Source organism: Felis catus, chromosome A2, assembly GCF_018350175.1.
Source record: "Felis catus isolate Fca126 chromosome A2, F.catus_Fca126_mat1.0, whole genome shotgun sequence".
Classification (NCBI taxonomy): Eukaryota; Metazoa; Chordata; class Mammalia; order Carnivora; family Felidae; genus Felis; species Felis catus.
The window spans coordinates 3328106-3348947 of NC_058369.1; the positions used below are offsets into that span (position 1 = coordinate 3328106).

The window sequence follows — 20842 nt, forward strand, 5'->3', positions numbered from 1 at the left end:
CGCTGCCGCTGCTGCCGCCGCCGCCGCCGCCGCCGCCGTAGTCGCTGCCGCCGCCGCCGCCGCCGCCGCCGCCGCTTCCTGCGGCCTGGGCCTCCCGCCGCCAGCATGCCGCATGCCTTCAAGCCCGGGGACTTGGTGTTCGCCAAGATGAAGGGCTACCCGCACTGGCCGGCCCGGGTGAGGCCGCGCGGGAGATGGGCCAGGCGGGGGGGTGGGGCAGGAGGGGCCCCGAGCCTGAGGGGCCGTGCACCGGGGGCCTGGAGGTCCCCGAGCTTTAGGGACCCGTGCATCGGGGGTCTGCGGCCCCGGGCCTGAGGGACCCGCGTAACGGGGCTCCGGGGGCCCCGGGCCTGAGGGACCCGCGTAACGGGGGTCTGCGGGCCCCGGGCCTCGGGGACCCGAGGAACGAGGGTCTGGGGGATGCCCTCGGGCCTGAAGGACCCGAGCAACAGGGTTTTCGGGCCCCCGGGCCTGAGGGACCCGCATAACGGGGGTCTGGGGGCCCCGGTCCTGAGGGACCCGCGTAACGGGGTCCTGGGGGCCCCCGGGCCTCAGGGACCCGCGTAACGGAGGGTTTGTGGCGGGGGGGGGGCCCAGTCTTGAGCAAATCGCTGCAAGGGTCGTGGGGTTTGAGGGACCTGGGGCCTGAGGGGGCAGGGTTCAAGTTCAAGTTCAAGTATTTGAGCGAGTAGGTGGTGTGAGGGGAGCGGAGGAAAATGGGCTTTAAAGAGCGGAATCAGACTGATGGGAAGGGGGCGCCTCAGACTGAAGGGTCTCCTTGTGGGGCCGCAGGCCGTTTGTGCGGGTGGGCTCGGGTTGTGGGGTACCTGAGGGAGAAGGGTTGAGGGTCAAGGCTGAGGGGGGCTGAGGGAGGTCAAGGCTGGGAAGGGGGCTGGGAGCTGTGTTCACAAGGTCACTGAAGCCGAGAGGACTCTTCTGAGAATGCGGGGTATCGCGGCCCAGAGGTTGGAATGGGACTTACTTGAAGCCTGGGGCCCGGTGCTCTGTACGGATCCCCTCGCCATCCTCTGGTTGGGGTGTGGGGTGGAGGGAGATCTGGGGGTGGTCCCCCCCCCCACCCCGATGCGCGAATCAGACTCCTTTTCAGCTTCAAGCCCGAGAGAGAGCATCTGAGGGAAGGGGTTGAGCCAAGGGGACTTTGGGGATCCCCTTTAGGAAAGCCGGAGATCCGGGGGACGCGGATGGTCCGCCGGGTGCAGGTCGGAAGGGCATCCTGAGTCTGGGAGTCCCAGAGAGTGGAGTCCCAGGCAGTGTGTAGGGCAGGCCAGTGTGGACGAGGACCTGGGGGTTGTCCTCCCCGGGTCCTAGGGGTAAAGTCGCCCCCGAACCTAGGTTGGTGGGGAACGCACGACCGGACTGGCGGAGTTTGGGGGGTGGGAGCAGCGGCGGCAGCGGGGGGGCTGGAACGGAGCTGCCCCGTGGCTGGAGATCTCAGCCGCGCTCCCTCTGGGTAGAGGTGAGGCGCAGCGGGCGTCTCGCGGCGCTGGGGGTCTGGGTGGGGAGAGGCTGCCACAGGAGGTCGGGCAGGGGCCAGGGGCTGGTGCTGCTGCTGGCACGTCTGAGCCTCGGGCTCAGAGGCGCGTCCTGGGTGAGCTGGAAGCCGGGCCTGGAAGGCGTGGCAGGCTGGTCCTCGGGCTGATGGAGTTTGAGGAGGCGCCTGTGCCGGGGATGCTGGCCATGGGGGCCTGAGGCCCAGCCACCAAGGACTTTGAAAAGTAGCCCAGAGAACCGGGCAAGGAACCTGGGGTGTGTGTGTGGGGGGGGGGGGCAGGGAAGGTTCCAGCAGCCCCCAGGCGTAGAAGAGGATGGGAAGGAATTGACGGGGACCAGAAAACTCACTTTAACCTGATTTGCTTGGGCTTCTTTTCCTGGGGGACACGGGAGCCTTGAAACTTTACGGGCACTTCCCTTCTTTCCAGAGTACCAGCTTCTCCCTCTCCTCCACCTCCCCCCGCCAACCCTCCCCCCCCCCCCCCCCCCAACTCCTGCCGGCTCTCCAAGCCCGGAACATTTCCAAGCACCTGATTGGAAGTGAAGGGGCTGCTAGCCTCCTGTGGGGAGGTGACTGACAGCTGCCGGGGCCCATGGGCCTGTAGGGAGAGGGTGGGACTTCCTGGATGCTCAGGGCCTGTCTCCTGCAGCCCACCCCCCACCCTCTGCATCCTGGGAGCTGCCAGCTGCAGCCTCTGGGAGAGAGACCCCCGATCGCCTCTGTGCGGGAGGGGGTCCCGAGGGAGGGTCCTGGGAGTTCGCAGAAGCTGAGCTTGGCCCCACCTCCTGGCTACTCAGGGCCCCGTATTTGGCTCTGCTCAGGTGAAGCACCTGCCTTGGAGGCAGAACACTCTGGGGGGAGGGGACAGGTGTGTATGGAGGAGGGGGGGTCACGCAGAGGAATGCAGATGCCTAACCGGAAGGAGCCCTGTCTCCCTCAGCTGAAGCCTCCCTTTCTCCCAGCATGTGCTTTCCCCAAGTAACTTGGCTGATGTCTTGGCCGTTTCCTGGCTCAGGGGGTGACGCTGCCCTTCACAGCCACCCCTGACCAGCGTCTCCCTGCAGATCGATGACATCGCCGACGGTGCCGTGAAGCCCCCACCCAACAAGTACCCCATCTTCTTCTTTGGTACACACGAAACGTAAGTGTCCCCAGGTGGGGCTTGACCGTCCCCCCTGGTGCCTCCCGGGTGGCCTGACTCACCCGGGACTGGCCCCGTGCCTCCCTTCTCCAGAGCCTTCCTGGGCCCCAAGGACCTGTTCCCTTACGACAAATGTAAAGATAAGTACGGGAAACCCAACAAGAGGAAAGGCTTCAATGAAGGACTGTGGGAGATCCAGAACAATCCCCACGCCAGCTACAGCGCCCCTCTGGTGAGTACCTGGGGGTGGAGAGTGGCTGGCGTGGTGACTGCCGAGCCCACGTCATGCGGGGCTCTTGCACACGCCGGGCACCGGAGGTGGTCTGAGCTTGTTCCGTAGGCGAGGAGGACGGGCTCATTCCCCCTTGACACTGGTCACCTCCGGCCGATCATTCTCTGTCTCCGTCGGGGCCTTCCTGGGCCTCGTGGGAGTTGCGTCGTGTCCCCGGCCCCACCCACTCCGTACTAGCATCACCTCCCCTCCCCAGTCGCGACCACCAAACGCCTCTCCAGACGTTGGCGGGTGCCCCCCGGGTGGGGTGGAGGGGTGCGGGATCACCCCAGGTGAAACCCACTGCTCTGGAATTAGCTTGGGTTTATAATAGTGTTATTACAGCTCTGAAAAAGCCTTTTGTTCTGGGGGGGGTGGGGGACGTTGAAGTGAAATTCATGGAAAGTCTTGGAAGGCTGCAGAAGGAGGCAGAGAGCTACCTCGCTCTGGGCGTTTGGGGGTGAGGTGCAGATGAGGGGAGGCTGGGCTGCGGTTCTCTGCTCTGCTTTTAGCCACCGAGTTTGGGGTTTTCTGCAGGAGGCAGAGCAGTCTGGCCTCAGGAGGGGTGGGCTTGAGGTTGGCCGGGAGGCGGAGCTAACTGCCTGCCGCCTGGTCCGTGGGGAGGGACGCAGGAGTCACAGAGGGTCTGGTTCGAGTGAGCGACGGACCCAGGATGTCTGCAGCGTCTAGTCCTGCGTGAGAACTTGGGGTCTCCAGCCTGTGCTGTCCTGCGGCTCAGGCTCCCCCTGAGCCGGGAGCTCACGGTCCAGAATTTAGTAGACGTTGGTGGTGGTTTCCTGTTGCCTCCTGGGATGGGTCTAGGAGAAGGAGGTCCCCCGCTTTGCTGCCCGTTGTCTCTCCCGGTTTCCCGCGGCCCCCCCTCCCCGCTCCCCATCATGGGGCAGTGGGTCAGAAGGTCTTGAAGGCATTTGGGTTCTGCGCGATCCTTTTCTGGCCCCGGCTCGAGTTCTGTTTGGTTACACGGTAAGCTTCTCGCCTGCTGGTGAATCATCACACCGTTTAATATTTATTGCACACCAGCAGCTTGGTAAGTGCTGTGTGGATGCCTGCCCTCGAGGAAAGAAACTCAACCGTGGTGCAGCCTTGACGTTGAACTGGCCCCACACAGACTCCCCGGGGTAGAAGTGGCCGTAAGAGCGAGAGCTCGTCTTGCTGTTTGGTTTCCCACCGAGCCCGTGGCTCCAAACTGAACGTCTGTTTACGATGCGGGTTCCTGGGGCCCGCCTGCGGAGGTTTTGGGGTCGGCGTGAAGGGCTCAGGCCCGGGACCCCTGAGGTGTTTCTTCCCAAGCACCAGCCTGGATGTCTCCGGCAGAGCCAGGCCATAGGCGGGCTTTCGGAAGCCGCGTTGTGCGGGCACCTGAGCGTTCTCTCTGTTCGCTCTTGACGTTTCTCGTGTATGTCTACATCTTGAGTGGAAAGGCAGGCTCGGGGTACCAAATGGAAAAGGGGGTGTACGAGAGAGCGTGTCTATGGAGAGTGGGAAGTCAGCCCTCCCTCCCGGTCACGGTGCCGCGACGTCCGGTCAAGAGGCCACAGCTCCTCATTCCTGATACATTCTCCCAAGTTCCGTGTTCACGTCAAGCCGTGAACACAGCTTTTCCGTTCTAAAGTCTAGAATTCTTTTTTTTTTTTTTTTTAATGTTTATTTTAGAGGGAGAGAGTGCTAGTGTGCACATGTGGGGAGGGAGGGGCAGAGAGAGAGGGAGACAGAGGATCCAAAGCGGGCCCTGCACTAACAGCACAGAGCCCGATGTGGGACTCGAACTCCCAAACCGTGAGATCGTGACCTGGGCCCAAGTCTCACGCTTAACCGATTGAGGCACCCACGCACGCGCCCCTAAAGCCTGGGATTCTTAACTTTGTTTCTTGTTCTCCAAAATACATCCTTTTTTAATGTTCGTTTATTTATCTTTAATAATCACTGCACCTGTCGTGGGGCTCAAACTCACAACCCCAAGGTCAAGAGTTACATGTTCTTCTGAGCCAACCAGGCTTCCCCCAAAACTTATCTTGACTGTTGGTCTCTGTGCAGAGAACAGCCTCGTTCTTTTCGACAGCCTTAACTCAGCTGGCTCTCACACTAAGAGGTGACCACTAGCCCTGTTCCCTCACCCGCTTGCCAAGCCGGGAGGTGGAAATGGCATCTGAGTGTGGTTCCAACTTCATGGTCTTAATCCGGTCCTGAGGGTGGCCTGGGCAGGTGGCATCTTTTCCGTTTTATTGATGAGCAAACTGAGGCCCAGAGCGACCCAGCTAGAATCTGAGACATCTTAGACCTAAACAAGGGTTTTTCAACATTCGTGCCTGGATCATTCTCATGGGGTGGGGGGGGGGGGGGTGGCTGGGCACTGTGGGGTTTTGAGCAGCATCCCTGAGCACCACCCCCCACTCGATGCCAGGAGCACCCCCAGTCTCGGCAGCCCTAGATGTCCCCAGACATTGCCAAATGTCTTCCAGGAGACAGACGTCGTTCCTGGTTGAGAACCATTGACGGAGGATTTTCTAGAAATGCATCCTCGTCCCTCGATAGGGGAAGAGGGAAAGAGACCTGTCTAGGGTTCTCAGCCTAGTTAGAGTGAGCTGGGGCCAAAGCCCGGGCCTCCTGTGTCTCAGGCTGAGTTTCATCGGGCACGGGGGGGCGGGGGGGCCCTGGAGGAGGGCCCAGAGAATCACCTCTATGCAGCGGGTCTGAGGCAAAGCGTCCTGCTGTGGGAGCACAAGGACCTGGGCTCAAGTTCTGGGTCTACCACCAGCTTACCGTGTGCCTCGGGAATCCACATCACCTCCCTGAACCTCTGTGTCCTCATCTAAGGCAGAGGGTCATGGTAGTGTCACAGTGTCACAGGGCTGTGGGGGGAACCCCGTGAGCAGATGCACATCAGCCACCTAGCGCAGTGACACGGTGCTGAGCAGGTGATGGCGGGGTCGGGAGCGAGGACAGGCCGGATGTGACCTTCCCTTTCCATCCCCCCATCGCCCTCCTGACGCGTGAAGGCCGTGAGAGAAACTGAGGTTCGCCTCGCTCACCAGACCTTTGGGCTCGCGATGGCTGCAGGTTGGCTGGCTCTTGGCCGTGTTTCTTGGCTCCTCCCTGTGCCTTGTGCTTCCCCGTGGGGGTCACGTTTCCCCAAGGCTTTGCTGGCAGGCAGTGAGACCCCACGGGCTGACCCCCGCCCCGAGATCCAGCGTTCCCGGCCTTATCTACAGGCACAGCGTAGGGCCGGCCACTTACCTTCTGGAGCGTCCACTTGCCCAGTTGTGGGACAGGCCCACCCAGCCCGGCCACCTGGCTGGACGTGAGAGGCACAGGTCGGACCCCGGTTGGTCAGGAGCAAGGAGAGGTTCCCGTGAGCAGTCGCTGCGTCCGGTGGCCCCGGCTTAGAGGCCAAGCCAGGCCCGGCCGGCATCTTGCCTCTGTCACACACTCGCCGTGGTCTTGAGCTGTCGTGTCACCCTTTGCTCGTCTGCAAAATGAGGGTGACGGCTCGCACCCAGGACACGCGCGCGCACACACACACACACACACACACACACACACAGAGCAAGCTCGGGTAACGTCTGCCCCCTCGTCTTAGGTTTGGGGCCTGCCCTACCTAGCATCACGTCTTTTACTCTCGTCAAGCATATCCAGAGTGGGCCCTGTTACGGTGCCTCAGGGGGGACAGAAGGAACTGCGTGCTGAGCGCGAGGTCCTGTCGACACCGGGCCCTCACTCCCCTCGCCTGTTAACCCGGCTGTGTGAAGGCCAGGGTGGGCTCAGCACCCCTCAGTCAGGGAAGGCCTGGGGGGCTTCCTGCAAGAGATCAGGGAACGGGGCATCGGTTGGGCCGGGGGTCCCCCCGTCTCCTCTCCGGCAGCCACGTTTCCCCTCTTCTGAGCCTTTCCGTACTGATGTCCTATCCAGCGCTTGTCTGGTCCTGTGTCCGGCGCTGACCCCGGTTCCCTTCCCTCCCGGCCCCCCGGCCGCCCGTGCTCCTGCCTCCTTGCTCCCTGGTCCTGGTCTGGCCTCCTGTGTCCAGTCGGCGCGGCCCCCGTGGCTCCTCGCTCGGACTCGGACCCCTTTCCGTCCTCCCTGCTTGTATCTCGGCCGGCGGGCGGCCCCGGCCCGATCCATCGATCCCCGGCTGTGGTTCCACCGAGGGAGTGTGCCTTTCTCTTGTTGTAAGTTTTTGTAATGAATTTGGGAAATCCGCTGTTTTAACTATTTTCAACGTGTCCTACAGTGGGTTTTATACATTTGTAGTGTCGTGCAATCGCCACTGCTCTCTATTCGAGAACGCTCCATCACCCCACAAGGAACCCCCCCTTCCTGTTCGCTGTCACCCCCAATTCTCCCCTTCCTGTAGCCCCCGAGAACTCCTTTTTTTTTTTTAAAGAAAGAGAGAGAGCTCGATTAGGGGAGGAGGGGAGAGAATCCCAAGCAGGCTCCATGCCCCGTGTGCACAGTCCAACGTGGGACTCGATCCCACAAACCTGGGATCACGACCTGAGCTGGAGCCAAGAGTCGGATGCTCAACCAACTGAGCATCTCCTGAGAACATCATCCCGCCCCTGAGAACTCCTAATCAACTTTCTGTTCCTATGAATTTGCATACTCCAGATTTCATAGAAATGGAATTATATATCGTTCTATGCTTCTGGCGTCTTTCACGGCGCGTGTTTCGGGCGTTCATCCGCCCGGCAGCGCATATCAGTTTCAGTCCTTTTCGTAGCTGAATCGTATTCTGTCCTATAGCTGCTCTGCACTTTGTCTATTTATTAGTAGGTGGAAATTTGGTTTTTTTGCAGACCGTAGCTCTAAAAAGTCACAGTCTCGGTCTTAAAAGAAATTAATTACTCGGTAAAGAAGTACCATGAAATAACGTGGTCAGATACTACCCTCGGACTCTGCTGGGTGCTCCAGGAACGGAGCGGCACCCCCTCTCAGGCCGTGTTGTCTCTCCGTGTTTCCTTGTCTTTCTCCCCATTAGTCCCCATCGGGGACTGTGAGCTCCCCGAGGGCAGGGACCCTGTCTCACACCGTCTCGCCCCCGCCCCAGCACGAGGCCTCAGGCAGTGGGTGTTCTGTGGCACTCACTGGATGAGTTTGACCAGGACTCATCTGTGTTCCTCCTACAAACGAGATATCCAGAACGGGGTCAGAAACGGGCCCGAGAGAGCCCTGTGGCCTGACCGTCCTTGTGCGACTGCTGGGTCCCCTACATCCCCCATAACCCTGCATCGGCCCTGGCCCAGCCCTCCAGCCTTTCTTCCGCCACATTCTTGCCCCGGCCACACCGACCTCGCCCGCCCGGTTCTCAGGGGCACCGTCCCTCCCCTCGTGCTGTTCCTGTCCCTTTGCGTGCTTGAGATGACTCATCGGCTGAAACGTCCCGCCCTCCGAGGATTCCTCCCCAAAACGCACTTCAGAACATTCCTGCCACCTTACACCCACCTCTCCCTGATTCCTCGGCACCCACGTACCAGTATTTTCCTCTCTCCCCGTCCCCGCAGCGAGACGTTGTTCTGCCGAAACGGCTGCTCTCGGCCTCTCCCGCTAGATGGTAAGCTCCCCGGGGGCAGGGGCCGCGCTGCCTTCACATCTGCGTGTGCTCGCTGCCTGCCCGCCCAGCCCCGTGCCTGGCACCCGCCGCTGCGCGAACGCCCCCCGAGCGTGTAAAGGAGCCCGGCACGTGCCGAGCACGGCAGAAGTGTTTCTGTGGCTGTTCTTGCCTGAGCGGGCACTTTGGGTAAAGCAGAAATAGCAGAGCCTGGAAGTTTCGGCCCGGAGGTCCTGTCTTCGTCACGATGGGCGTACCGACAGTGAACTGGCAAACTTTGGGGGACCTCTTGCCAGCCTGGGCACTGCCCTAAGAATGCCATGTGCCACTCCGGCCTCATCCTTGCCACAGCCCCGAGAGGCCAAAGTCGTGCCACCCGTCTCCCTCAGATGTGGAAACTGAGGTCCCGAGAGGCTAAGTTACAGACTGGCCTGAGGTTTGATCTCGAACCCTGGCACCCACCGCATGTGCCCATCTTGCCTTTGAGCCTCGATTCTTTAGTCTTTCCGGGCCGCCCCGTTTGGAAAGACAGGGGGCCAGACCCTGACATCTGAGACCCCGCCGTGGGATCTGTCCTCGGGGTCACTGTCCCGGCTGGGGAATCCGCCCAAGCCTGCTGGTGACTGGTCTGTGCCCCCCCCCACCGTCTCGCCCCCCCAGCCGGTGAGTTCCTCTGACAGCGAGGCCCCCGAAGCCGACCCGGCGGGCGGGAGCGAGGACGACGAGGTCCGGGGGGTCATGGCCGTCACAGCCGTGACCGCCACGGCGGCCAGCGACAGGATGGAGAGCGACTCCGACTCGGACAAAAGCAGCGACAACAGTGGCCTGAAACGGAAGGCCGCGGCCCTGAAGGTAGGGGTGGGGCGGGAGCCCTTGGCCTGGTGGGGGGGTGGGGGGAGGTAGCAGCCCAGCCTCTCTCTGCCCCCCGCCCCCAGCAGCCTGGGCTCCCCCCCTGCCTTTCTTGTTGTCAACGCACGGTTCTGTCATGATTTGTTTCATTTATTTTTATTTGTTACCATTTTTTACGTATGTCATTTCATTACTCTTTATAACGTTCCTCAGTAGATATTACCGTTTCCGCGTCATAGATTGTCATCTCGAGGAGGGGGTGTGCTTAGCCCGGGTCTGTAGTGTGAGCTGAAATGCCTTCCTGTATTATTAACCCGACCTTTTACTCAACACCAGCCAGACTGAACAGATCCCAGCAGAAGTAGAATGCACGTGCTCGCTCTTGGTTTTTCCCTCCCAGGAGCCTCCTAGCTGAAATTATGCCCGTAACCTGAATATGCAGATAATTTTTCTGGGTGTTTAACATGCTTTTTGAAAATTGAGATACCACTCACATAGCGCGAAATTCACCCTTTCAAAATACACAGTTCACTGGTTCTTAGTACATTCACAGAGCTGTGCAGTCGCCACCACCGGCGAGTTCCAGAACATTCCGTCACTCCGAAAGAAACCCTGTCCGCCTTAGCAGTCATCCGCCAGCCCCCACGAGCCCCCTTCCTGTCCGTGGATGAGCCCGTTCTGGACGTTTCACACACGCGGACCCACACCCCGCGTGGCCTCTCGTGTCCGGTTCCCTCCCTGAGCGTCGCGTGTTCGGGGTCGGTCCGCGGGGCGGCGGGGGTGGGCGCCTCGCTCCTGCTCGCGGCCGAGGGACGTGCGCGTGCGCGGTGGACACGTACTTACCAGTTGATAGACATCTGGGTTGTGTCCACTCTGGTCCGCTGTGAACACAGTGCTGTGCACGTGCGTGTGCAGGTTTCCGTGAGGACGTGAGTTGGCGGTTCCGGAGACAGTCTCTTGCCCTTTCTCTTCTCTGCCTTTTGACTGCCTCTGAGCATCTGGGTGCGCGATGAAAAGGCCGGGACCTAGCGCCACTGTCTTTGACAGGCTTTCCTGCCATTACTGATAAAAATAACGTTTGCTTTTGGCTCCAATCCTCATGATGAGCCGTGCTTGTCGTCAGGTATGAGACGCGAAAGGTGCGGAGAAGCTGGTAGAAAATACCCGTGTTAGGTGCGCGGGCTGCTGTGCCGGGGACTGGAAACGCCCTGGCGGGTTTGTCTGCGATCCCGAGTGTGCCTCACACGGGGTGCAGGTGTGAGTGCGGGTGGGGGTGCAGGGGTGCGGGTGGGGGTGCGAAGCACAGAATCGGCAGCCGTCCACACGGTGTCTGTTTGCTGAGCATTTCTTGGTCATTAAGTACTGTTTTACGACGTGGTCCTCAGTGGTCGAGAAGCAGTCTGTGATTTCTCACCGGTACGTTAGTAAGACCGTCGGGCGTTCAGGGGGGCACCTGGGTGGCTCGGTCGGTTAAGCGTCTGGCTCTTGATTTTGGCTCAGGCCACGATTTCTCTGCGCTCATAGCGTGGAGGCTGCTGAGGATTCTCTTGTCTCCCTCTCTGTCTGTTGCTCCCCTGCTCGCTTGCCCTCTCTCGCTGTTTCAAAAGCGAATACATAAAAGAAAAAGGAAAAAAAAAATTGTTGGGCATTTAGCTCCAAGTTTTTATGGTGCGCTTGGCATTGTTTTGTCAAATTCCCCATTATTTCTGTTTACGGCTGTTGGAGACATTAAATAGAAATGCGCAGAAAACAACCCTGCCCCGTGCCACCCCTGAGAGATAAACCCCTATTTGTTTTTTTGTGTTTTTTTTAATTAAGAATTTTTTAAAGTTTATTTACTTTGAGAGAGAGAGGGAGTGTGTGTGTGAGTGCGTGGGAGGGGGCAGAGAGAAAGGAGGACAGAGGGTCGGAAGCAGGCTCTGCTGACAACACAGAGCCCGATGTGGGGCTTGAACTCATGAACCACAAGATCATGACCTGAGCCAAAGTCGGACGCTTAACTGACTGAGCCATGCAGGCACCCCATGAATTTTTACTTATTTTATTTTTTAAATGTTGATTCATTTTTGAGGGGGAGAGATAGAATGTGAGCAGGGGAGGCACAGAGAGAGAGAGAGAGAGAGAGAGAGAGAGAGAGACATAGAATCCAAAGCAGGCCCCAGGCTCTGAGCTGCCAGCACTGAGCCCCACGCAAGGCTCAAACCCACAAATTGTGAGATCGTGACCTGAGCCGAAGTCAGACGCTTAACCAACTGAGCCACTCAGGTGCCTCCCACCTAATTTTTTTTAATATTTACTTATTTTTGAGAGAGGGAGAGAGAGAGAATGATTGGGGGTGGGGCAGAGAGAAAGGAGGACAGAGGGTCGGAAGCAGGCTCTGTGCTGACAACACAGAGCCCGACGTGGGGCTCGAACTCATGAACCTTGAGACCATGACCTGAGCCAAGTCAGATGCTCAACTGATTGAGCCACCCAGGCGCCCCTAAACCCGTTTGTAAGTCACTACTTAGATTTTTTGGGTCACTTTTGCATTAAACAGATATAAGTTCTTATTACAACCCCGTTTAACCGCACCGGGGAACATTTAAAAGCGCTTTTCCCCGGGAGCCCCATCCCCTAGCCCATCCGCAGCTGTCCTTTCTCTGATCTGTGAGGGGCTGTGGTTTTCCCGCGGGGCCGGCTTTATACATTCTCTCTTCAGCCAGCAACTTGTTGGCTGGTCTTCTCATCTGTCCTCTGAGTGGTTCCATGGACGGCCTCCTTCGTGAGGCAGATCCCGACGCCAGCTCTTGGGGACGGGGTCCCGGCCCTGCCCGCCCAGCCGGGGTCTCTGTGCTCTCTGGGGCTCCAAGATCTCGCAGCTTGGGGCCCCTCGCCATTGCTTCCCCTTGCACCCTGGCGTCAGGAGGGAGGGTCCGGGGTCACGCTAGTCTTTGTGATGCCCTTTGGTCTGGGGAAGGAGGCCACAGCCGGCTTGAAACGCTTCCCCTAGAACTGCCTGGCGACTGGCAGAACGTGAACTGCCCTCTAACTGGGTCCCCTGAGCGCCTGCGCCAAGAAGGGAGAGCATACAGCGCCCCTAGGATACAGGCCGTCTGTGTCCCGAGAGGGAGTACGAAGTGCCCCGGGCTTCAGCTCGGCCGCCCACGAAGGGGGGCCAGACTCCACACACGACCACACAGCCCTGCGGGTCCGGCCCCGACAGTCCCCGTCCCTCCCCTGACCACTCACTAGCCACGCTGCCTTCCCCTGTGGGGCTTTGTGCTGGCCGTCTCTCCCGCCCCTCTGTCCCCCCCCGTCCTTCCTCCATTCCTCTGTCCCCCCTCAGTCCCTCCGTCCTCCCTCCATCCCTCTGTCCTCCCTCTGTCCCTCCATCCTCCCTCCGTCCCTCTGTCCTTCCTCTGTCCTCCCTCCAGCCCTCTGTCTTCCCTCCGTTTCTCTATCCTCCCTCTGTCCCGTCCTGGTCCCCCATACGCGAGTAACCCTTCTGTCAGATTTGCACGGAATGTTTCCGTTTGCCTCTCCTGGCTGGAACATGTTGTGCGACAGTAGGGGGCCTTATCTCTCCCCAGTGGGTCACTGAGTGTACATGTGTGCCGGCTGGCCTCACAGAGTCCCGTGCACTAGACGGCTTGCACACCAGTCAGTATTCCTGGAGGCAGCAAGTCTGAGATCAAGGTGTTGGCAGGCCTGGTTCCTTCTGAGGCCTCTCCCTGGCGTGCACATGCCGTGCCCCCATCCCGTGTCCTCACGTGGTCGTCCCTCTGTGGCCATGTCCTGATCTCTTCTTATAAGGACACAGGTCCCACTGGATTAGGGCCAGTCCAGTGACATCATTTTAACTTAATTATATCCTTGAAGACCCGGTCTTCACAAACACAGTCCCGTTCTAAGGTCCTGAGGGTCAGGGCTTCAACAGGTGAATTTTAGGGGGACACAGTCCAGCCCATCGTGCCCTGGACAGGGCACGGAGCGGGGGAGATGCTCCGGTGACAGTGGTTAGGAGAACCACCACATCTCCGATGTGACAAAACAGAGGCAAAGTGCCATTGAACTCAGCACTGGCTGGCTGGGGAGGCCTGGGTTTTCCCTGGCTGAGATCTACTTCCAAAGCTTAAAGAATCTTAAAGATTCTTACGTTGGCTTCTTTGGGTGGATGTCAGAGAATGCGTGGACCCCTGAAACTGAATTCAGGTTGTTTGCGTGTGTGTGTGTGCATGTGTTTATTTATCTTTAATTTATTTTTTTCTTTTAAATGTTTATCTATTTACTTTTGAGAGAGAGGGAGAGCACAAGCAGAGGAGGGACAGAGAGAGAGAAAGAGAGAGAGAGACACAGAATCTGAAGCAGCTCCAGGCTCTGAGCTGTTAGCATAGAGCCCAGTGTGGGGCTCGAACTCGTGAACTGTGAGATCATGACAGCCGAAATCAGACACTTAACTGATGGAGCCACCCAGGCGCCCCGATTTTTTTTTATCTTTTTATTGAGGTAAGGTTCACATTAAAAAATCAGCCATTCTAAAATGCACAGCTCTGGGGCACCCGGGTGGCTCAGTCGGTTAAACGTCCGACTCTTGGTTTTGGCTCAGGTCATGATCTCGCAGTTTTGTGGGTTTGAGGCCCATGTCGGGCTCTGCACTGGTGGCACGGAGCCTGCTTGGGATTCTCTCTCCCACTCTCTCTGCCCCTCCCCTACTCGTGCTGTTTCTGTCTCTCAAAATAAATAAGTAAACTTAAAAAAAAATAAAACGTACAGCTCAGTGACATTAAGCACACTCACACTGTTTTGCAAATCCCCCCACGTTTTCCAGAACTTTCCATCTCCCCAAACTGAGACTCTATCCCCGTGAAGCACTGACTCCCCACCCCCGGCTCCCACCATCCACTCTCTGACTCTATGGACAGGACTCCTCTAGGGACCCCCTGTGAGTAGGGTCACGCAGGACGTGTCCTTCTGTGTCTGGCCTCTGTCACTGTGCACAGTGTACTTAAGGTTCAAGATCCCTGTTTTGTTTTGGTTTTTTTGAGAGAGAGAGTGAGCAAGCGTGCGCATGTGAGTGGGGGAGGGGCAGAGAGGGAGAGAAAATCTCCAGCGGGCTCCGCGCTGTCAGCACAAAGCCCGATGCGAGGCTCAGACCCATGAACCATGAGATCGTGACCTGTGCCGAATTCAAGAGTCTCATGCTAGGGGCGCCTGGGTGGCTCAGTCGGCTGAGCGTCCGACTTCGGCTCAGGTCATGATCTCGCGGTTGGTGGGTTCGAGCCCTGCATTGGGCTCTGTGCTGACAGCTCAGAGCCTGGAGCCTGCTTCATATTCTGGGTCTCCCTCTCTCTCTCTCTCTTTCTCTCTGCTCCTCTCCCGCTCATGCTGTCTCTCTTTGTCTCTCCAAAATAAACATTAAAAAAAAAAAAGAGTCTCATGCTTGGCTGAGCCCCCCAGGCACCCCAGGATCCCTGGTTTTTAGTCAGATCCTGCAAGGGGTCCCTGCCACCTCCCAAGGATTCCAGAACCTCAGCTCTTCTCCGGGGTGTGAGCGGCCAGGCGGGAGACGGCTGTGCCGAGCACACAGGCGAAATTGCTGATCGCTCCTGTGCTCGGGCTGCGCTCTTTCTAGATGTCGGTCTCAAAACGAGCTCGAAAGGCCTCCAGCGACCTGGATCAAGCCAGCGTGTCCCCATCCGAGGAGGAGAACTCAGAAAGCTCTTCTGAGTCAGAGAAGACCAGTGACCAGGTGAGCAGGTGGCTGCCTCCGGGGGCGGGCAGGCAGGCGCACGCACGCACGGGGGCTGAGCCGGGGCCAGTCCGTGGGGCCCACACTCAGCGCCTTCTCTCTCTCCGCCCAGGACTTCACCCCCGAGAAGAAAGCTATGGTGCGGGCGCCTCGGCGGGGCCCCCCTGCGGGACGGAAGAAAAAGGTAGAGGGGTTTTTTCGTGTCTTGTTCCCACCTGCCTGCCTGCCTACCTGCGGGAACCCCCGAGAGGCTCTGTGTGGTCACCAGCCACTGCCCGTGGGTAGAGTCTGTCCTTTCTGGAGGAGGGTAGGGCCCAGGCCACCAGGGATCACCACCGTCCGCCTCTGCCTCCACCGACGGCTTCGGTGCGTGGTTTCCGAGGGTGGAGTGTGCAGGGCCCGTCTGTGGGCCCGGAGGCCGCCCGGCTGCCACCACTCCTGAGAGGAACACAGAGGCCGGTGCGGAAACTGGGGTGCTGGAACGCTGGCCTCAGAAGGGAGAGGGGTGTCCTTAGGGGCCCCGTGTGAGGCAGGGAGAGTGGGTGTGTGTGGAAGGGAATGCACGCGTGTTGTGTGTCCGCATCCCGCGGACGGTGTGCGTGTGTTCGAGTGTGTGCGTTAGGTGCTTGGGTGTGTATGAGCGTGCCACCTGTGTGCATGGGAGTGGGGAGCAGGATGGGGGCGGAGACAGGAGGAGGGCCCTCCTCTCACTGGGCCTCGCGCCCCTATTCTGCACTGGGAAGGGCTGTAGGGGCGCCTGGGGAGGGGGGGTCTCAGTCGGTCCAACGTCCAACTCTTGGTTTCGGCTCAGGTGGTGATCCAGGGTCGAGGGATCGAGCCCCGCATCAGGCTCTGCACTGTGTGGGGAGCCTGCCCGAGATGCTCTGCCTTCCCCTACCCCTCTCCCCTGCTCACGCGCCTGCTCTATCTGAAATAAAAAAATTAAAAAACCACCCAAGAGCTCTAGCCCCGGAAAGCGCCGCGGCTCTCCTCTGCCTCCCCCCGCTTCCCCGAGGGGATGAGGCCCGGGACCCCCCACGCCAAGGAAGAGGCGGTTGTTTGCGGGGAGGGGGCTGCCCGTGGCCTGTGTCCTCACCTCTGCACCCCCGCCTCTCTCAGAAGGCGCCCTCGGCCTCCGACTCCGACTCCAAAGCGGAATCCGACGGGGCCAAGGGCGAGCCTGTGGCCGTGGCCAGGTCCGCGCCGTCCTCTGCCTCCTCCTCTTCCTCCTCCTCCTCCGACTCGGACGTGTCCGTAAAGAAGCCTCCTCGGGGTCGGAAGCCAGGTAGGGCGCGGGCCGGGGTGCCCCCTCCCCCCCCCCCACCCCCGCCGTCCTGGGGGAGAGATCCCTCGCCGACCGCACCTCCCCCCTTCCCTGCAGCTGAGAAGCCGCCCCCGAAGCCCCGCGGCCGGAAGCCGAAGCCAGAGCGGCCCCCGAGCAGCTCGAGCAGCGACAGGTGGGCGGCAGGCCAGGGCGGCGGGCGGGCTGGCGGGCGGGCGGGCGGGCGGCGCGCCCCGGGCCCTCTAACGGGCGCGCCTCCGCAGCGACAGCGACGAGGTGGACCGCATCAGCGAGTGGAAGCGCCGGGACGAGGAGCGAAGGCGGGAGCTGGAGGCCCGGCGGCGCCGGGAGCAGGAGGAGGAGCTGCGGCGGCTCCGCGAGCAGGAGAAGGAGGAGAAGGAGCGGCGGCGGGAGCGCGAGCGCGGGGAGGCCCCCGCCGGGGGCAGCGGGGGCAGCAGCGGGGACGAGCCGGGCGACGAGGACGAGCCCGTGAGGAAGCGCGGCCGCAAGGGCCGGGGGCGGGGGCCGCAGTCCTCGTCCGACTCGGGGCCCGAGGCCGAGCCGCAGCGAGAGGTGCGTCCTGCTGGCGCGGATGCGGCGCTACCCGCTAACCGGGAGCCGGGGCCCGGCGGGTCCCTTCCCGCCGCCCGCCGGGTCGGCGCCGGTGGGGGTGGGGGTGGGGGTGAAGCGGTGAACGAGACACAGAGACCTGCGCCGTGGAGGAGCCGGGGTTCGCGGGAGGGGGCCAGACAGGGGACGACGTGAGGTGCGTTCCAGCACGTTGGGTGCCAAAGACAAGAAGGCAGGTCAAGGGGCATGAGCTGTCGGGTGGGCTTTTCAGTTTTAGGTGGGGTAAACCCTAAAGGCTTTAGCTGAGAAGATGCCGTGTGCCGTGAAGTAAGGATCTGAATGGAGTGAGAGGTGGTCTGGGAAGGAATCCGGGGAAACAGCACGCTGGGCCGAGAGCACAGTCTGTGCAAAGGCCCTGGGGCAGGACCAGGCCTGGTGTGTTGGAGCCACAAGCAGGGGGCCCATGTGGGTAGAACGGAGAGGTGGAGGGGGGAGAAAGAGGAGAGGGGATGGGGCAGGTCGTCCCGGGCCTTGGGGTCTCAGGGAGGACTTGGGCTTTTGCCCCAGGGAGGTGGGAGCCCTGAAGGGCTGTGGGCCGAGGAGGGCAGACTTGACTCCTGTGTTCACAGGTGCCCTCTGGGTGCTGCGGGGGGCCGGACTCTGGGATGAGTGGGGAGCAGATAGGCCTCTGTGAGCATGAGGGGTGACCCGCAGGCCCAGGGCAGTCCCGCAGGCTCGTCAACACCCCGCTTTGCTGGCACTGACAATCTGCCTGGATCTGAGCCTCACTTCCAGGCCTGTCACCTTGTAGACCGAGCCCCACGGGACAGAGGACGACCTTACTCTCTCCCTGTTTTCCCTCGGTCACAAAAAAGGGCCCGAGATCCCTGCCCCAGGAAGTGCAGATTGTGGGGCCGCCCCTCCCGTTGAGTGAGTGGTCCTTGTAGGGCCTGAGACGCTGTCACCTGGGGCACGTGCTGGACCCAGGGGTCGTTCTTCCCGTCCTGCCCGGTCCGCCAGTTCCCAACAGTGCAGTGGTGGCAGGCGGTGGCAGGCTGAACCCCTAAAGGGAGCGCCCGCTGCCCGCCACAGCCCTGTCCCTCTCTGGACGCTGCAGGCAAAGAAGGCGGCCAGACAGTCACAAAGCACAGAGCCCTCGAGGAGACCCAGCCAGAAGGAGAAGAGAGGGCGCCCCGAGGAGAGGCCCCGAGCCAGGTCGGACCCGCTTTGCCTCTCCTCCCGCGGCTACCTGGGGGCCCACCTGCCCCGTTCTGGTCCCTGCGGCTCCCGGCCTCCTGGGGATCCGTCCCCCCTCACCCCGTACAGGAGAGACCCGACTTCCGAAATCAGTCTTGGAGATAGATCCAAGCCAAGTGGGGCCCCGTCAGTAGGAACCACTGTTCCAGACTGAGGTTCTGCCCCCAGTGGACACCACCCCACCTATCTGGTAGTCACGCTGGGGGTGTTCCTGGCATTGAGGGGGTGGGGCCAGCTTGTTGCCCAGCCCCCCACAGGGCCCGGAAGTTCCTCAGAGAGTGACCCGCCCCTTGTCAACAGTGCTGAGGGGGGGACCCTGTCCCCCAGACCAGTGGTCCTCAGACTGGAAATCCAAGCCCGGGGGATACAGCCTATCCCCCTGCTTGCTAAGCGGGAATGCAGCATCAGCGAATGAACCTTCCCGATGGGAGTTTGGCGGCTGCCTAGACCAGGTCCCAATCGGCTCTGATCCCTCCTCCTCCCTGACCACGCACACAGAGGCCCCCGGGGGCAGGAGGGCCATGGGGGGGCTACGCGGCAGGCGAGGGTAGGGCTAAGGGGTGTGACTCCACAGGCCCCCCAAGGTGGAGCGGACCCGGAAGCGGTCAGAAGGGTTCCCGCCCGACCGGAAGGTGGAGAAGAAGAAAGGTGAGGAGGGCGGGCCACCAGGGCAGGTCCTCTGCTCCCGTGCACATGCACGGGTCGAGGAAGCTGGTCGGGTGGCGGGACCGGGCCAGGGTGGCTTCTGCGGCTGCAGTCACGTGCAGGTGCCGCGTTCTCTCCTGGCCGCAGAACCTTCCGTGGAGGAAAAGTTGCAGAAACTGCACAGCGAGATCAAGTTCGCCCTGAAAGTCGACAATCCGGTGAGACCCTCCTCGGGGTGCGGAGGTTCCTCCAGGCCAGGCAGTCCCCCAGCCCCTCGTGTGTGGAGCCCCTGAGAGGTTCTGGGAAACTGAGGCAAACCCTGGGTCTCGGTTCACCTGGCGTCCTCCAGCAGGGGGCGCCACCCGGGGTGTGCTGCTCGGTGTCCCCACAGGTGGCACCGAGCGGTCCTCCAGGTTCTGGGTTTCAACCACCACCCCTGGGGGTCCCTGTCGCTCCGCCTGCCCCCCAGGGCACTCCCTAGGGTCCCCTCAGCTAGGTGCCGCCCCTCCACTCCCCACCCTGCAGGATGTGAAGAGGTGTCTGAATGCGCTGGAGGAGCTGGGGACCCTGCAGGTGACCTCACAGATCCTCCAGAAGAACACAGATGTGGTGGCCACACTGAAGAAGGTGCGGTGGGATCCTAGCAGCGGAAGGGCCTGGTGGCCGGCGGGGAGTAGGGGTCCTGAGGGGCACGGCCTGGGAGGTTGCGGCCTTGGAGGCGGGGCTCTGGCGGGGGCGAGACCCGCTGCGTCTCCTGAGCGGGCCTCTTGTGGGTCAGATCCGCCGTTATAAGGCCAACAAGGAGGTGATGGAGAAGGCCGCAGAGGTCTACACCCGGCTCAAGTCTCGGGTCCTGGGACCAAAGATCGAGGCCATCCAGAAGGCGACCAGAACTGGGACGGAGAAGGAGAGGGCTGAGGTGGAGAAGGCAGAGGAGGCGCTGGCTGGAGAGGAGGCCCCCACGGAGAGGGCGGAGGACGAGCTGAGCGCTGGTGAGGAGCAGGGCGGGAGCCCTCGTAGACCCTCAGAGCCAGACAGCACGGGAAGCCGTGCGTGCGTGGGGGCCGCGTGTGGGAGCGTCGCGGGACAGGCTGGCTGGACCTGGGAGGGCCAGGGGTGGGCTGAGAGGAGAAAGAGGGTGTTTCCCGAAGGGACAGTGGTGCCGGGTCCCTCAGCGACAAAGGGGCTGTCGCGCTGTCCTTCCCGCTAGGGTTACGTGGTGCTGATGGGGGCTGCGGAGAGGCGCTCCTTCTTCAGACCTGAAGCCTCCGCAGCCCCAGGGCCGGCCTGCAGGGGGCGTCTCCTTATTTCTGTCCCCAGACTCCGCACACGTGTTTCCCCACTCATTTACCAGTCGCTCCCTGTCTCAGGCTCGTATGTGCGGGGGCCCAGAGCCGGCTGCACATGCCCCAGCCTGACGGACGAGCAGCCCCGATGGGTCTGGGAGGTGTGGGCGGGGGGCATGTGGTGGGCGCCCTGCGCCGGGGCCCTCGAGGGGGGTGGAGGCTCCTTTAGGGCTCCTGTCCCCAAACCAGCTTGCTCGCTTGCTCCCGGCGGGCAGGGCCACGGGGTCACGAGCCCCTCTCCCACCCAGATCTCTCAGCCCCGGTGAACGGCGAGGCCATGTCCCAGAAAGGGGAGAGCGCGGGGGACAAGGAGCAGGAGGAAGGACAGAATTCTGAGGAGGGGCTCGGGTGCGGCTCCTCTGAAGAGCCCTTACACAACGAGTAAGTGTCGCCGGGGGCCGCGGCCACGGGGGCAGCTTCCTGAGAAGGCGCCCACTGCGCGGGCTGCTCACACCCGCCACCCCTGCCGCTGACCCGTGGGTCCCCCATCCAGGGAGCTGCTCTGGGCCCGGCCCCCCCGGGAGGGTGGCTTCCTCCCGTCGCTCCGGGAATGGGCGCGTGGGCTCCTGGGTGCGGACGCCGCCGTGGTGAGGACCCTGGGTCCGCCCTGGGGGGCCCGCCTGGGGCGGCGGAGGGCGCTCCGGACACGGCCGCGCTCCCCGGGCGCTGGGTCT

General features: G+C 61.5%; 1 protein-coding gene across 4 annotated transcripts in view; it reads left to right on the plus strand.

Annotated features, from left to right (window-relative positions):
* The window catches only part of HDGFL2 (HDGF like 2), a 21201-nt gene continuing 359 nt past the window's right edge, over positions 1-20842 (plus strand). The window contains exons 1-15 of one of the 4 annotated variants that reach the window (XM_023244050.2): positions 1-177; positions 2578-2654; positions 2748-2886; positions 9149-9340; positions 14952-15068; positions 15181-15252; positions 16188-16353; positions 16450-16525; positions 16614-16923; positions 18038-18135; positions 18752-18825; positions 18970-19040; positions 19348-19449; positions 19601-19814; positions 20417-20549. In XM_023244050.2, the coding sequence (XP_023099818.1) occupies positions 106-177; positions 2578-2654; positions 2748-2886; positions 9149-9340; positions 14952-15068; positions 15181-15252; positions 16188-16353; positions 16450-16525; positions 16614-16923; positions 18038-18135; positions 18752-18825; positions 18970-19040; positions 19348-19449; positions 19601-19814; positions 20417-20549 (1913 nt within the window). In that variant the 5' untranslated portion in view covers positions 1-105. Of the gene's footprint in view, positions 178-2175; positions 2335-2577; positions 2655-2747; positions 2887-9148; positions 9341-14951; positions 15069-15180; positions 15253-16187; positions 16354-16449; positions 16526-16613; positions 16924-18037; positions 18136-18751; positions 18826-18969; positions 19041-19347; positions 19450-19600; positions 19815-20416; positions 20550-20842 lie in introns of those variants that run through there. The other 3 variants (XM_023244045.2, XM_045044062.1, XM_045044055.1) reach the window with 3 other exon arrangements.